The sequence below is a fragment of the Mytilus galloprovincialis genome, chromosome 11 (assembly GCF_965363235.1).
Source record: "Mytilus galloprovincialis chromosome 11, xbMytGall1.hap1.1, whole genome shotgun sequence".
Lineage (NCBI taxonomy): Eukaryota > Metazoa > Mollusca > Bivalvia > Mytilida > Mytilidae > Mytilus > Mytilus galloprovincialis.
The window spans coordinates 82,661,416-82,679,538 of record NC_134848.1 but is presented as its reverse complement, the minus strand read 5'-3'; the positions used below and the strand labels follow the sequence as shown (position 1 = coordinate 82,679,538).

General features: G+C 31.7%; 1 protein-coding gene across 3 annotated transcripts in view; it reads right to left on the bottom strand.

The window, feature by feature from the left end:
- Window positions 1–18,123, bottom strand: part of LOC143052905 (mothers against decapentaplegic homolog 3-like) — a 63,362-nt gene that overhangs the window by 29,063 nt on the left and 16,176 nt on the right. For all 3 annotated transcript variants that reach the window (XR_012971288.1, XM_076226065.1, XM_076226066.1), the window contains exon 3: window positions 17,598–17,729. Coding sequence is in view for 2 of the 3 variants with exons in the window: in XM_076226065.1 (XP_076082180.1) it covers window positions 17,598–17,729 (132 nt within the window). In the remaining variant the exon portion in view is untranslated. The remainder of the gene's footprint in view (window positions 1–17,597; window positions 17,730–18,123) is intronic.

Genomic DNA, 18,123 nt, shown 5'->3' with positions numbered 1-18,123 from the left:
GGCAAATATTTCTGTGTACATGAAGTCGATTCATGATGACCTTTTCAAATGAATTATGTTTGGCAATAATGATGCTTTGAGTCTTGATAAGTGGTTAACAAAGCTATGTAAAGTTTTTTTATAACAAATAAATCTATCAAGTTTAGAATAATATTTCTTTAAAGAAATTATTTAATAATTGTTAAAGATATCAATTTTATTCAAAAATCGATTCTTCGAAAATAACCTGCTATACAGTATATTATGTATACTGTGAATTTATTTATTTTCGTGGGTGTCAGCTTTTCTGGATTGATGAAAACTTGCATTTTCATTGTTATTAGATTTTGTGGTTTTGCCAATCTCTGCATACAATTAAGCAAGCATTTAGAAAATCTGTAATTCGTTGAATATTTATATTCGTGGTTAACCTGTATCGATGAAACCCACAAAAATTGGTATTCAACGAATAACATTAATGAAACCACATTAAATAGAATAATATTAATGAAACCACATTAAATAGAATAATGTTAATGAAACCACATTAAATAGAATAATATTAATGAAACCACATTAAATAGAATAATATTAATGAAACCACATTAAATAGAAGTAGAATTTCAAGAAATATTTATTTTTTTTCTTATATTATTTTTTACTGTAATCTTAGAGGTCAAAGTTTTTTGTCTCTCCTTGTTAACACTGATCAGAGTGAATTTAAGTCTACGTTAATCTCTTGTCTTGTTTGTCTCGTCAGAAATAAGGGTGTATTGTGATTATAGTCGAATAATTATTTGATCTAAAATCTATGCTGATCTATTAATCTGAACATATTTGCAGGTTTTATACACCCCCACTAATCTCCTCCCCCACACACACATTTATGACATTTTAAAAGTGGCATTTAATAAAATCTGCACTTTTCAAACCTCCATGAATTATCAATACACAATTAAGCATATATAAACATTTTTTTTGTTTTTACAAAAATTACAAAATTTCTAAAACAGCAGCAAGTTTAAGACTTTTTAATGTCTATGAATTATTAATATCAAAGTATGCAAGTTTAAACATTAATATTATGTGAAACCTGCATGTAACATGGCTAAGTATATTTTTTTTGTTGAGAAACAACAGTTTTTATTTCATATATAAATGTATATATTGTAAAACCCTTAATCAGCGTCTTTTTAACATTCATGAATTATCAAAAATGCAGCTATTTCATAGAATATTTTTTTGTGATTCTTAAAGACCTTGCTTACATTTAAATATCTTTAGAAACAGCAAGAGATTTGACTTTTAACATTTATAAATTATTAATATCAAAGTAATGAAGTCTAAAAATTATGGGACTCTAGCATACTGTAAATTCTGAAATTTTTGCGAGGTTTTTATTATTGTGAGAATTGCGACAGAGTTGTAAACGCAATAATGTAAACTCTCATTTTTAAATATTTTATTTGAATTAAGCAGGATTGTTTCCAAATCGTAAAAATTAAAATTGCATTTAAGTCTAAAATGACGAAATTGCAATAATAAATGCACGTAATTATTTTTGAATTTACAGTACATTAATTAAAACATTTATTATACTTGAACATGTTTTCCCGTTCCTGTGTTAGCCAATCGGTTTGCTTAAAATTCTTGAAAACAGCCGCACTAATTAGATTTCTTATACAATGTTATATATTGCACCATTGTTACTTTTAATATCTATGAAATATCTATAACGAAATATGAAAGTTTAAAGAATAAAATTAATGGACTCTAGCAATCATCACTTAAAGTATATATAATATTATAACATGTTTACCCATTTCTGTGTTATCCTATTTTGGGTAAATTTTTGAAAAAACAGCAGCAGTTGAATTCTTATATATTGTCCCACTTTTACTTTTAAAGTGCATGAATTATTTAATAAGGCAGAAAGTTCAAATCATAGATGCCAACCCCTTTTGACACAAATAGTAACAAACTATCAATTTTTCCGTATTTTTGAAAAGTTTTCAGTAATCATTCATAAACTTGCATTTACCAATAAAAATTACTGACGAGTGGTTGCAAAATGATGTGCACTTAAATTTGTCGTTCAACATGTTGTTTGTATTATGTATTCTATTCATAAATTGTTCAGATGTTCTCGACTCGTACATTTTCGTTTTGTCAAGGAGAAGTAGAGAAAGGGGTAGGTAAAGCTACTTCATAAAATGCAAGTTTTCCTCTTCGGAAGTCAGTTAGTTCACAACAATATGTTGATAACTCCCGAGAAACCGGAAGCATTACAGTGGCGTTTTCTAAATACCGGACCAGGACGGAAAAGTAATGATAAAAATCCACGTTTTACAAAATTGAACGGCGATGATTGGGAATCCGTAACTATTCGACTTTGACCGTAATAGCGTAGTTTTTATCGCAAAATCGGAAAAACTACGGAAAAATCGTAATGGTTGGCATCTATGTCAAATAGATTAAAATTATCTAGTAAAAAAAAGATGTGGTATGATTGCCAATGAGACAACTCTTCTCAAGAGACTAAAATGACACAGAAATTAACAACTGAAGGTCACAATATAGCCTTCATTAATGAGCAAAGCTCATACCACATAGTCAGCTATAAAAGGCATACTTCTTCATGTTAACTTATTCTCTAAGTTAATTTCTTGGAAAACAGCAGAAGTTTGAATTCTTATTTATATTGTACCATTTTTTAATTTTAACGCCAATGAATTATTCAATAGTCAAATTATATTAAAATTATTTAGTGAAGTATAAATATATAATAATGGTTCATGTTAACTCATTCTGTGCTAGTTTCTTATAAAACAGCAGCAGTTTTGATTTCTAAAATATATTGTACCATATATGCATTTTTACTTTTAATGTCAATAAATTATTAAATATGCAGCACATTAAAATTAGATTAAAATCATATATTTTTAACAGTAAATATATAATACTAGAACATGTTTCAAATTTCTTGGCAAACAGCGGCAGTTTTGTTTTATAAATCTATTGTACCATATTTTACTTTTAACATCAATGAATTATTCAATAGGCAGCAGATTAAAAGAAGATTAAAATTTTACATTTTTAATAGTACATAAATATAATACCTAGGACATTTTATAAACCCATCCTGGGTAAATTTCTATGCAAACAGCCGCAGTTTTGTTATATTGTACCATATTTTACTCTTAACATCAATCAATTATCATATATGCAGCACGTTAAATAGATTAAAATTATAAAGTCATATATATATAATAACGAAGTCAAGTATATTTTTACAATACTAGAACATGTTTTATGCCCATCCTGTGACAATTTATTGAGAAACAACAGCAGTGAGTTACATACCATCTTGTTCACCGATTGTTTTTCAGTGGACAGGTTCCATTTTTAACTTTATCAGCTGATAAAACCTTCTAAATCAACAAATCAATAGTTTTTTAGAAGAATTACAAATCATATCACTTAAACAAGCTTGAAAATCTACATATTAAGTATTATCTTCATTGGTCATTTAAATAAAACATATTAAGACAAATGAATTTATCTTACCACCAGCAGACTCAAAACATCCATGTACAAAATATGGCATCATTATATTAAATATCCACGTTTTAAATTCCAAACTTCCTCCTCCCAAGTGGGCCCCTTATTTTTTAACGCAGTACGAAAACATTAACCTACCGCTTGTGCTCGAACAGACATGCTCACAAAGTGGCATTGCTTTACTTGAATCCACACAAAATGATGGCAGATTAATACTATCCACACGGTTTATTCCACCCAAATTACGGTGGATGGCCATCACTACATTAAGATTTACATCGATAATTTTTTTTTTACCGATTTGACCAAACGACTTTGTGAGAGGTCATTTGAATGTTTTAATCTGGTTTTCTGTGCTGGCAATCACTCAGAGTCTTATATAACAACAAACTGTAGAAAAAAATCTATATCTACATTGCTATATTTAGACTGAAATCGTTATACAGAAAAAATTCTATGTATATATACTGTCTATTGACTTAGAGGGGAAGTCTTAATACAAAACAGACATTTATACCAGCATTGTCTGTAGTCTAAAAGAGGGGGTTCATACAAAACAGACATTTATACAAGTATTGTCTGTAGTCTAAAAGGGGGGTTCATACAAACAGACATTTATACAAGTATTGTCTGTAGTCTAAAAGGGGGGTTCATACAAATCAGACATTTATACAAGTATTGTCTGTAGTCTAAAAGAGGGGGTTCATACAAAACAGACATTTATACAAGTATTGTCTGTAGTCTAAAAGGGGAGTTCATACAAACAGACATTTATACAAGTATTGTCTGTAGTCTAAAAGGGGGGTTCATACAAAACAGACATTTATACCAGCATTGTCTGTAGTCTAAAAGGGGGGTTCATACAAAACAGACATTTATACCAGTATTGTCTGTAGTCTAAAAGGGGGGTTCATACAAAACAGACATTTATACAAGTATTGTCTGTAGTCTAAAAGGGGGGTTCATACAAAACAGACATTTATACCAGTATTGTCTGTAGTCTAAAAAGGGGGGTTCATACAAAACAGACATTTATACCAGTATTGTCTGTAGTCTAAAAGGGGGGTTCATACAAAACAGACATTTATACAAGTATTGTCTGTAGTCTAAAAGGGGGGTTCATACAAAACAGACATTTATACAAGTATTGTCTGTAGTCTAAAAGGGGGGTTCATACAAAACAGACATTTAAACAAGTATTGTCTTTAGTCTAAAAGGGGGGTTCATACAAAACAGACATTTATACCAGCATTGTCTGTAGTCTAAAAGGGGGGTTCATACAAAACAGACATTTATACAAGTATTGTCTGTAGTCTAAAAGAGGGGGTTCATACAAAACAGACATTTATACAAGTATTGTCTGTAGTCTAAAAGGGGGGTTCATACAAAACAGACATTTATACAAGTATTGTCTTTAGTCTAAAAGGGGGGTTCATACAAAACAGACATTTATACAAGTATTGTCTTTAGTCTAAAAGGGGGGTTCATACAAAACAGACATTTATACAAGTATTGTCTGTAGTCTTAAAAGGAGGGGGGGGTCATACAAAACAGACATTTATACAAGTATTGTCTGTAGTCTAAAAGAGGGGGTTCATACAAAACATACATTTATACAAGTATTGTCTGTAGTCTAAAAGGGGGGTTCATACAAAACAGACATTTATACAAGTATTGTCTGTAGTCTAAAAGGGGGGTTCATACAAAACAGACATTTATACAAGTATTGTCTTTAGTCTAAAAGGGGGGTTCATACAAAACAGACATTTATACAAGTATTGTCTTTAGTCTAAAAGGGGGGTTCATACAAAACAGACATTTATACAAGTATTGTCTGTAGTCTTAAAAGGAGGGGGGGGTTCATACAAAACATACATTTATACAAGTATTGTCTGTAGTCTAAAAGGGGGGTTCATACAAAACAGACATTTATACCAGTATTGTCTGTAGTCTAAAAGGGGGGTTCATACAAAACAGACATTTATACCAGTATTGTCTGTAGTCTAAAAGGGGGGTTCATACAAAACAGACATTTATACAAGTATTGTCTGTAGTCTAAAAGGGGGGTTCATACAAAACATACATTTATACAAGTATTGTCTGTAGCCTAAAAGGGGGGTTCATACAAAACAGACATTTATACAAGTATTGTCTTTAGTCTAAAAGGGGGGTTCATACAAAACAGACATTTATACAAGTATTGTCTGTAGTCTAAAAGGGGGGTTCATACAAAACAGACATTTATACAAGTATTGTCTGTAGTCTAAAAGGGGGGTTCATACAAAACAGACATTTATACAAGTATTGTCTGTAGTCTAAAAGGGGGGTTCATACAAAACAGACATTTATACAAGTATTGTCTGTAGTCTAAAAGGGGGGTTCATACAAAACAGACATTTATACAAGTATTGTCTTTAGTCTAAAAGGGGGGTTCATACAAAACAGACATTTATACCAGCATTGTCTGTAGTCTAAAAGGGGGGTTCATACAAAACAGACATTTATACAAGTATTGTCTGTAGTCTAAAAGAGGGGGTTCATACAAAACAGACATTTATACCAGCATTGTCTGTAGTCTAAAAGGGGGGTTCATACAAAACAGACATTTATACCAGTATTGTCTGTAGCCTAAAAGGGGGGTTCATACAAAACAGACATTTATACAAGTATTGTCTGTAGTCTAAAAGGGGGGTTCATACAAACAGACATTTATACAAGTATTGTCTGTAGTCTAAAAGGGGGGTTCATACAAACAGACATTTATACAAGTATTGTCTGTAGTCTAAAAGGGGGGTTCATACAAAACAGACATTTATACAAGTATTGTCTGTAGTCTTAAAAGGAGGGGGGGTTCATACAAAACAGACATTTATACAAGTATTGTCTGTAGTCTTAAAAGGAGGGGGGGGTTCATACAAAACAGACATTTATACAAGTATTGTCTGTAGTCTTAAAAGGAGGGGGGAGTTCATACAAAATAGACATTTATACAAGTATTGTCTGTAGTCTTAAAAGGAGGGGGGGTTCATACAAAACAGACATTTATACAAGTATTGTCTGTAGTCTTAAAAGGAGGGGGGGGGTTCATACAAAACAGACATTTATACAAGTATTGTCTGTAGTCTAAAAGGGGGGGAGGGTCATACAAAATTGACATTTATATAAGTATTGTCTGTAGTCTTAAAAGGAGAACAAACAGTATATATATACAATACAATACTGATGATAGACTTAAAAAGGGAAAGCCTTAATAAAATACAGACTTATAACACACAAGTAGTACACCAACTAATATTCTGTCTGTTGTCTGAAATGATGGGGAGCATCCTAATATTAATAAAATTGAGAATGGAAATGGGGAATGTGTCAAAGAGACAACAACCCGACCAAATAAAAAACAACAGCAGAGGGTCACCAACAGGTCTTCAATGTAGCGAGAAATTCCCGCACCCGGAGGCGTCCTTCAGCTGGCCCCTAAACATATATGTACTAGTCCAGTGATAATGAACGCCATACTAATTTCCAAATTGTACACAAGAAACTTAAATTAAAATAATACAAGACTAACAAAGGCCAGAGGCTCCTGACTTGGGACAGGCGCAAAAATGCGGCGGGGTTAAACATGTTTGTGAGATCTCAACCCTCCCCCTATACCTCTAACCAATGTAGAAAAGTAAACGCATAACAATACGCACATTAAAATTCAGTTCAAGAGAAGTCCGAGTCTGATGTCAGAAGATGTAACCAAAGAAAATAAACAAAATGACAATAATACATAAATAACAACAGACTACTAGCAGTTAACTGACATGCCAGCTCCAGACTTCAATTAAACTGACTAAAAGATTATGATTTCATCATATGAACATCAGGCACAATCCTTCCCGTTAGGGGTTTAGTAACATACCATCATAACATATATGAGAAGAACATAACCCGTGTCATGCCAACAACTGTTTTTAGAATAAATGTGTTTAGTTCCGATGCAAAGACCTTATCAGTGACTCAATATTAACGCCAAAATATGCAATCTTTAATGACTTGACAACAGTATCGTAATTATATCCCTTCTTAATAAGTCTATTCAAAGGTTTTGTAAGTTTCTGAGGTGAATACTGACACCTTTGTGCTTTATAAAGAATATTTCCATAAAAAATTGGATGTGAAATACCTGAACGTATTAGAAGTCAACATACTTAAAAAAAAATGTACACCAAAAAGCATTCTCTCTGTTTGACTTAAAATAGATGGAGTCCTTATATAATACAGATTAACAAACAGTAATTACACCAAATAATATGCCTGTCTGTTTGACTTAAACTTACACCAAATAAAAATATGTCCCTTGAAAGAGAATTTATATTAAACAGAATTTCTGTGTAGTGTTTTGTAAGGGAGCTACCATTTGATTTTTATGGGGGGCTAGGATGAAAAATTTTGTCCTGCATTTTTTTTAGCTGTAATCTCTGTCCTGCCTTTTTATTTTTCACTCTAATCGGTCCTGCCCTTTTTTTTTTTAGTTTATCCTGACTTTTTTTTACCTAAATTGTTCCTGACTTTTTTTTTTTTGCAAGTGTCACATCCTGCCTTTTTTTTACTCAAAACTCCTGTCCTGCCTATTTTTTTCAAATTTCATCCTAGCCCCCCCCCCCCCCCCCCCCCCCATAAAAATCAAATGGTAGCTCCCTAAACAGTTTTGTCTCATAGTTTTTGGTTTGGTACATGTGGCTCAAACTTAAACTTTTTGTGTAAATTGTTTTGTAGAATGGTTGTTATTCTTGGTCATTCACTGTTTTTTTGTTGGTACATTATGGCTTCAATATTTTTTCTGTTTGAAGACTGGTTTGTCTTTCAGGTTAACTCCCTGCATTTTGGTTGGTTTCATGTGGTTCAATCTTAAACTTTCTGTGTACAGTACTGCTTTGCAGTCTGGCTTTATAGTCTGGTTTGATATTCAGGTTCCAGTACATTTGGCTCAGTCTTAAACTTTCTGTGTACTGTTTTGTATTCTGATTTGTTATTCTGGCTCACCCCCAGTTTTTTGTTGTGTACATGTGGCTCAATCTTAATATTTTCTGTGTAGTGTAGTCTGATTTGTTATTCAGGCCTTTGCAGACCTAGGGTAATTAACTAGAGGATCTAAAGAGCCTGTGTCACTGACCTTGGTCTATGTGCAAATCAAACAAAGGACACAGATGGATTCATGACAAAATTGTGTTTTGGTGATGGAGATGTGTTTGTAGATCTTACTTCACTGAACATTCTTGATGCTAACAATTATCTCTATCTATAATTAACTTGGCCCAGTAGTAACAGTGGAAAAAATTTTGTAAAAATTTACAAAAATTTACAAAATTTATGGAAATTGTTAAAAAGTGACTATAATGGGCAATTAAACTCATTAAAGAGTCAATTTCCTAAATAATTACTAATTCAGGGGCAGCAACCCAACAACAGGTTGTCTGATTTATCTGAAAACTCTAGGGCAGATATATAGATTTTGATCTAATGAACAATTTTGTTCTTGACAGATTTGCTCTAAATGCTTTGGTTTCAGTAATAGAAGCCAAAATACACATTTTACAACTATGTTCTATTTTTAACCATGTCAACCATCTTGGTTGGTTAATTATCATTTAATTATAGTTTTCATCATTTATTAAACTAGATACCCCAATGATGATTGTGGCCAAGTATGGTTAAATTTGGTCAAGGAGTTTCAGAGGATAAGATTTTTTTAAAGTTACTGACAATGGACGACAACAACAGACACCAAGTGATGAGAAAAGCTCACTTGGCCCTTTGGGCCAGGTGAGCTAAAAATGTAATTGTTATTACAGTCTTCACGCCGAGTGGCAGCCCAGGCAGCCCAGGCTGTTAAAATTACTCCCGGGCCTGTAAAAATCAGACCTACAGGCCAACAGAATCTAACACAAATTAAATCAAAAATTGAGCTGCGGGCATGTAGATTTAGCAGTTCAGCGTGAAGACTGTTATTAGCTGTAATTAATAACAATTTTGAAAGTAATTCAATGTAATGTGCAATTGAGCATATTTTCATTTACATGTAATTGAAAGAAATGAATTACATTGCCTTTTTCCAATGTAATTATGAATTACTTTTCAATTACTTTGTGATGTAATTAATTACATTTAAAAATCACTTTAATTAAATGGTAATTAATTACCTAGGCATGTTTAACTGTAGTTTTTCCATGATGAAACTTTAGTCATCTTTTATATACACTTTAATATACAGGTTTTGATGGGTTTTTTCTTAAAACATTTTCATCTTTATATAAAGTTTTATATTCAGGGTCAACTGTTTTTATTCAATAAATCAGAGACATCGTATATAAACTTTAATCCACAGATTTGACTGTAGTTATTAAATAAATACAACACTTTTTCATATAAAAGTTTCACATATGTACAATGTAGGTTTGACTGTAGTTATTCCATAAAACTGAGACATCTTTTATATAATCTTTATATGCAGGTTTGACTGAAGCTATTAAATATAATTAAAACTACGACATATTTTATTATATAAACTTGTATATGCAGGTTTGACTGTTCATAGTTATTCTTAAAAATACAACATAGACATTTTGCATTTAATGTTTTATATACAGGTTTGACTGTTCATAGTTATTCTTAAAAATACAACATAGACATTTTGCATTTAATGTTTTATATACAGGTTTGACTGTTCATAGTTATTCTTAAAAATACAACATAGACATTTTGAATTTAATGTTTTATATACAGGTTTGACTGTTCATAGTTATTCTTAAAAATACAACATAGACATTTTGCATTTAATGTTTTATATACAGGTTTGACTGTTCATAGTTATTCTTAAAAATACAACATAGACATTTTGCATTTAATGTTTTATATACAGGTTTGACTGTTCATAGTTATTCGATAAAACCTAAGTCATATTTTATATTAACATTTTAAAATGCTATTTTTAGAAGACTAATAATTAATAAATAGAATCATGATTTTTTTTTTGTCATGTTTTGATTTACATATCAGACATTTTTGCAAACAAAGCAAAATTTGTGATGTTGCTTTAATAATTCAAATTTCTTCATTTTCTGAGATTTTCTAAATTACTTTTTTTTAATTTAAAACCATCAGCAAATACTCACAAGCTGATGCCAAAAGAGAGAAGAAAAACAAATCTTGGCCTAATTCTAAATGTGAGATAAATCTTATTTCTTTATACAAAAGCTTTTAATGAAAAAATCACCAAAGACATATATTTTATAAGAAGTTGACAATTATTTTTATATACTTCCAGTCACAAAGAAAAATCAATATCGTCTCTCAAGATTCAAGACCAGAAAAAAATTTAATTTATAAAAACCTTCTGTATAGAACTAACTAACAATTAAATGGATTATCAAGTTATGACAAAAAAAAATGACTGCCAAGGGCTCATGTAAATTGAATTCAATGTTATTAATTGAAGTGGGAGAGAAAAAAAAACAGGTTTTATTTAGTCTGGATGAAATATTGCGAAATTTTTTAATATGATGGAAATTGTCAAGAAAACAAATACAGTGTAACCTGTGTTATATCTGACACACTGAGGAGCCTGAAAAAAAAATGTCATATTAAGCAGGGTGTCTGAGAATACTCAAAAATTTTTTTTGCAAAAATTAGCATATTTTGGGACCATGAAAATGTGTCTGTTAAAGCAGAATGTTGGATTACTCAGGTGTCGAATTAGACAGGTTACACATACTGTACTTGGCTTGATGTTGGAATACTCAGATGTCGGATGAGACAGGTTACACTGTACTCAGCTTCTAAGAACTTCTAAAGAATGTTTTCCAAGAAAGCCGTGATTTGTGTTTAGCCAGAGATTACACTTACAGAAGATTTATAGTTAATTGTAGGTTTCGTAGTTATGAATGAAACACTAATTTAACAATTCAACAAGGATCAAATTTTCTTTATGCTTTTATGCAGAATACATGCCGCCTCAACTCCCAAACCCCAAGCACTTTTTGAATGACATAGAATCATGCATAAGTTCAACAGTTAAAATGACAAACGTTTTGTTTACTTTATTCCCACTTAAGTATGGTCTCCCTTTTTCATCATAAACACGCATAAATGTTTTGCTCATGTTTCCCGTAGAATTGCCGTGAATTCAATGCCTGAAATATTCACAATAAGTCCAATTGTCTATTCACAAGGTGATGATGTCATAGACAACTTTTCATTGTTATATAAAACTAGAGGTTCAATAGAGCCTGTGTCGCTCACCTTGGTCTATGTGAATATTTAACAAAGGAAGCAGATGGATTCATGACAAAATTGTGTTTTGGTGATGGTGATGTGTTTGTACATCTTACTTTACTGAACATTCTTGCTGCTTACAATGATTTCTATCTATAATAAACTTGGCTCAGTAGTTTCAGTGGAAAATGTTAGTAAAAATTAAAAATTAACAAATATATATACTAGTTCAGTGATAATGAATTCCATACTAAATGCATATTTTAGGGAGATATCTTCACAGACACAAAATTTCCAAATAAATTCATCATAGATACCCAGAGTAAACTTTATAATTACGCATACTTTGATATCAAAGAATATAAATTTTATTCACAGTTAGTAAGTGCCTATGGTTATTTTCTCTAAACTGAATCTTGAATAATACAGACTTTCATCTGCTAATGGAATAATTTTGACTTTTTTTAAACACAGCCAGATAAACTAATCTTATTACCGGAGTATTATACAGATTTGTGCTTTAAAAGACATCTGAACTGTACACACTGACAGTGACAGCTAGCAGACAGCTTGTTTGTCTATTGTTTATATATATACAGATCAATATATGTCCATGTGTATATTGTAGTTGGGAGAATTTGGCACTACTTGATTAGTTTTTGTTTTGGAAGAATTTTGCACCCGGAAAGATACAGAGGCATTTTAATGTTGACATATATACAGTGTAACCTGTGTAATCCTACACACTGGGGGACTAGAACAAAATGTCGGATTAAGCAGGGTGACAGATTACTCAGGTTATTTCCACAAGGATAGGCATATTTTGGACCATGAAAATGTGTAGGTTATAGCCAGATGGTGGAATACTCAGGTGTCGGATAAGACAGGTTTCACTGTATTAAGACTGAAGCAAATGTTACCTGCCAGTGTACTTACAACACTTTCATTACATTGTTTGGACTATTGAACAGATCAAGATAAAGTAGTTTAGGAGAGTTTGACACAGTAGTAAAAACATGTAGAAGCTACTCATTCTGGAAAGAGATACAAGTAAGGAGAGTTTGACACAGTAGTAAAAACATGTAGAAGCTACTCATTCTGGAAGAGATACAAGTAAGGAGAGTTTGACACAGTAGTAAAAACATGTAGAAGCTACTCATTCTGGAAGAGATACAAGTAAGGAGAGTTTGACACAGTAGTAAAAACATGTAGAAGCTACTCATTCTGGAAGAGATACAAGTAAGGAGAGTTTGACACAGTAGTAAAAACATGTAGAAGCTACTCATTCTGGAAAGAGATACAAGTAAGGAGAGTTTGACACAGTAGTAAAAACATGTAGAAGCTACTCATTCTGGAAAGAGATACAAGTAAGGAGAGTTTGACACAGTAGTAAAAACAGGTAGAAGCTACTAATTCTGGAAGAGATACAAGTAAGGAGAGTTTGACACAGTAGTAAAAACATGTAGAAGCTACTCATTCTGGAAAGAGATACAAGTAAGGAGAGTTTGACACAGTAGTAAAAACAGGTAGAAGCTACTAATTCTGGAAGAGATACAAGTAAGGAGAGTTTGACACAGTAGTAAAAACATGTAGAAGCTACTCATTCTGGAAAGAGATACAAGTAAGGAGAGTTTGACACAGTAGTAAAAACAGGTAGAAGCTACTAATTCTGGAAGAGATACAAGTAAGGAGAGTTTGACACAGTAGTAAAAACAGGTAGAAGCTACTCATTCTGGAAAGAGATACAAGTAAGGAGAATTTGATCTTATGAGGTGATTGGTATACAGAAAGCAGTTAAACAAATTTGTTAAAGGTAAAATTAGTTTACAAACGGAGAATTTGACAGAGTACAAATGACCAGTAGGGATAATGTAGACACCCTGTGGAGTGGACAAGATGACCAGTAGGGATAATGTATATCTCCTGCCATGGACTAGACAAGATGGCCAGCAGAGATCATATAGACCCTTTGATATGGAGTAGACAAGATGACCATGCAGTAAGGATAATGTAGACCCCTGCAATGGCGTGGACAAGATAACCAGTATGAAAAGTGTAGACCCCCTTTCTGATAAAATCAACTGAAAAGACAGCCAATGATTTTTATGAATGGAGTTGACAAGACGACCAGTATGAATAGTGTACATATAGACCCCCTTTCTGATAAAAATCAACTAAACAGACAGGCAAATGTTTGCACCTGTCCTAAGTCAGGAATCTGATGTACAGTAGTGGTTGTCTGTAATGTAGTTCATACATGTTTCTCGTTTCTTGTTTTTAAATAGATAATAGCTAGACCACTGGTTTTCCTATTTGAATGGTTTTACACTAGTAATTTTGTGGGCACTTTATAGCTTGCTGTTTGGTGTGAGCCAAAGTTCCATGTTGAAGGCCATACCTTGACCTATAATGGTTTACTTTTATAAATTGTTACTTGGATGGAGAGTTGTCTCATTGGCACTCAAACCACATCTTCCTAAATCTAGGCAATGTTTTTATCCATAAAGTGGACAAGATAATGTGGACCCCTTTCTGATAAAATCAGCGTAAAGACCCGCAATGTTTTTATCCATGTAGTGGACAAGATGACCAGAAAGTATACTGTAGACCCCCTTTCTGATAAAATCAACTTAACAGACTGGCTATGTTTTTATATCTTTAAAGCCATTGACTTTTTATCAGATAAAATCAATAAAGAGTTTTGTCTTAATGAGAAGTTTTTTCCACTACTGACAAGGAAGCAATATTTTTGGAATTTATTGGACATGTTTTATTTCTTATTTGAATTTTCAATTAATTAGAAAATCTCAGTGGGTTAATAATAATAAACCAAGAATGATTACTGGTATTAACATGATCATATTTACTAATGGAATTCTAAAGTCTTGTTAAATGAGAAAATAAAAATAACTTGTTTCAAACGTAGAAATACTTTTGTGATATGTACAACAGCCATATTCTTTATAAATACATGAAATAACAACCAAGATCTTACGTTCATCTGTAATGGTCAAACAAGACGATACAACGTTTTTTTAAACCAGATCTTCATATTAAAAAAAAACAACATTCTGATTCAACTGACCTTCACCTAATCCATAGGTCAATTGACCCATTGTTTCAATCTAGTTTATAAACAAATCACTCATAAACATCTTCTAAATTAAAAAAAAATTGATATTGAAAAAAGATAATCTTCTTTAACTGAACTTCATCTAACCCATAGGTCAATGGAATAACCAAATCACCTATAAAAATCTTCTAATATTCAAAAGATGTTGATATTGAAAATAAAAGCCAATTTAATTTATTTACCATCACTGTTAATTTATAGAGCTGTGTATCAATGATTTATACGAGGGAACTGTCAAATAGGAGCTCTATAAGACAAGAAATTTCTATGTTTTCATGACTTATATGCTTTACTTTCTTTCCTCAAAGGAAAACATATGTCACGTGTTTTTTAAAGGACAAAATCACATTTTCGAAAATAAGACAAGAAACTTGAGGCTCCAAGGAGCATGATTAGTTCACCTGTTAAGTTGATTAGATATGTCCTCAAGGGTGAACAAATATTTAGAAACTAATGTGTGGTTTTAATTATTGCGAAAATTGCAACAGAGTTGTAAACGCAATAATTAAACTCACAGTTTGAAATATTTTTTATGAATTAAACAGGATTTTTCTGAAAATCGTAAAAATTAAAATCGCATTTTAGTCTATAATGACAAAATCACAATAATAAATGCAAGCAATAATTTCTGAATTTACAGTACATTTGAAAATTTAAACATTAATTCCAGAACACCTATTGAGTATGTCAATATATCAGTTAAACCTATTAGTTGACCTCTCCCCCACAAAACTATGATTTTATTACTAAAAACTATAACAGACCACTACCAGACAGGTGGGTGGACACTATTACTGTTTTCTCTCATCTTCTAACTTGAGATATATATTGATAAATATCATGACCTTATCAAGTTAGAGGTCAGTCAGGACAATCGATTGTCCTACTTTTACTGACCATATGTAACTAGACAATTGTAATCTGGTCAACACAGATTTATTCCTTAGAGAACATTTCCAGTAGAGATCTATATATACATTGTGGGGTTTAATAGAGGGTAAAACATGGAATATAATTCTTTATAAATAAGTGACCATACTGAACTTGACCATTGCAATCTATAGTCAACACAGATTTATTCCTTAGAGAACATTTCAAATAGATATATATATAATACATTGTGGGGTTCAATAGAGGGTAAAACTTGGAATATAATTCTTTATAAATAAGTGACCATATTGAACTTGACCATTGCAATCTATAGTCAATAAAGACCTATTTATTGGAGAAAACATTTTTACAATGGGGTTCCATACAGGATATTAATTTTACAATTTAACAGCTTAAGTATAAAGGTATTCTTCTCTATATAAATGTTGAATGGATGTTCAAACATTAAATATCTAAGGTGGATATTTAACTGACCTAGCTACAAATTATCTGTTGTCTTTAGACCATATACTAAATATAGAAGATGCAATTATGACCTTCTTTTACGGCTATATGCTAAATGTATACCACTTTTGTAATAAAATTTTTAAAAAAATTATATCCTAGCATGCACTACTATTTTTTTTCAAATGTCAAAATATAGCGGTGGTCAGAATATTATCAACATTTATATAATGCTTAACTTCTAAGAGTTTAAACATATATACTAAATTCTGTACTACCCCTAACTTCACTTTTAGTCCTATTCAGAATGCAAGGCTAATTTTGTTTTCATACTGGTAACATTCCAAAGTTGTGGGTGCTATAAACAGTTTGGTATAAAAAACTAGGGTTTATTCCCAGACTAAAAATAACCATGGAGGGAAACTGCCCTATATTTACTTAATTGGTAAAAAAGAATCATGTGTTTTGTATTTGTAATTTGATGGTAAAACATAGTTAATTAGCTTTCAATTAAAACAGGTTGAAAGATTGAAATAATTTTTAAAATTATATTAAATATACATGTTTTGAGGGGAGACAACACTCCTGTTTTTTAGACAGTGAAAAATGAAAACTTATTTGCAGCCACTGTAGCTCTTTTGGGAGCAGGAGACCGTACCCTGAAACAAGATTTTTTTAAAAAGCCTGGTAAAAACCTATAAATTTCATACAGTTTTGATTATGAAAAATGTGCACGTATCATGTTTTTATGGGTATGAAGGACCTGATTTCAGGTTTTTTATGTTCAAATTAGGCATTTTTCCCCCCATGTTCTTTGGATGGAATTTTTTTAATATGATAAAAGTACACTTTAAATTTATTTCATTATAAACAAGAGAGCATTCTGATTCCAGTGATATCTAGTTTTATACAAGTATCTTTATTAATCAGTCCACCACTAAGGGTCACTTATGCATGGTCCTTCAAAATATGACATCATAGAAAAAAACTGTTGATTGCACCCTATGTCTCAATGAGATGAAACATAGAGATCATATCTTGGAACCGGTACACAAACACAACAAAATATCTATGAATATCATATATTATCTCCCCAAAAGATGTGTGGCTTGAGACACCGCTGTATTTACAAAGTGCAACCTGGATGTCTGTTTTCACCACTACCATTGGTTTTTATACTGGTAACATTACCAAGTAATGTTTAAGTTGGGAGATGAAACAGAGATCATATCTGGGAACCAGTACATAAACACAATGAAATATTATGAATATTATATATTATCTGCCCAAAAGAGGTGTGGCTTGAGAATTGGCTGTATTGTGTACTTACCAGGTATATTAAAGACTTCACTGTTACCACTTGGAAAGTCTGTATTTTCAGGCACTGTCATGGCATAGTTTTCTAGTTGTGGTAAGTTGTCAGGTATATCATTGTGACGTGGGACCAATACTGGTGGCAGGACTGAAAAAAAAAACAATCAAAGGCAACAGGTAAAATGTGGTCTGTTAATGTGATATGGAACTATGGGTCTTCACTGTTTTGATTATGAATTAATTGGTCCATTACTTACTTCTATGGCGGAAATGAATAAGTCTATCTGTTGCTTTAACCAATGTTTAAAACAAGAAGCTTAATATGTCCATATAATGCAGTACATCAATGCCTCACAATTCATACAACCAATGACCTGGGTTTAATATGTTAGTAGTTACCTCACCCTACTGACATGGGACAGTCACATACAGAATGTGACAGGGTTTAATAAGTTAGTAGTTACCTCACCCTAGTTACAAATTTTAAACCAATGGTGCTGATATACAATGATATACATTTTAAAACTTTTTTGCAATTTTTA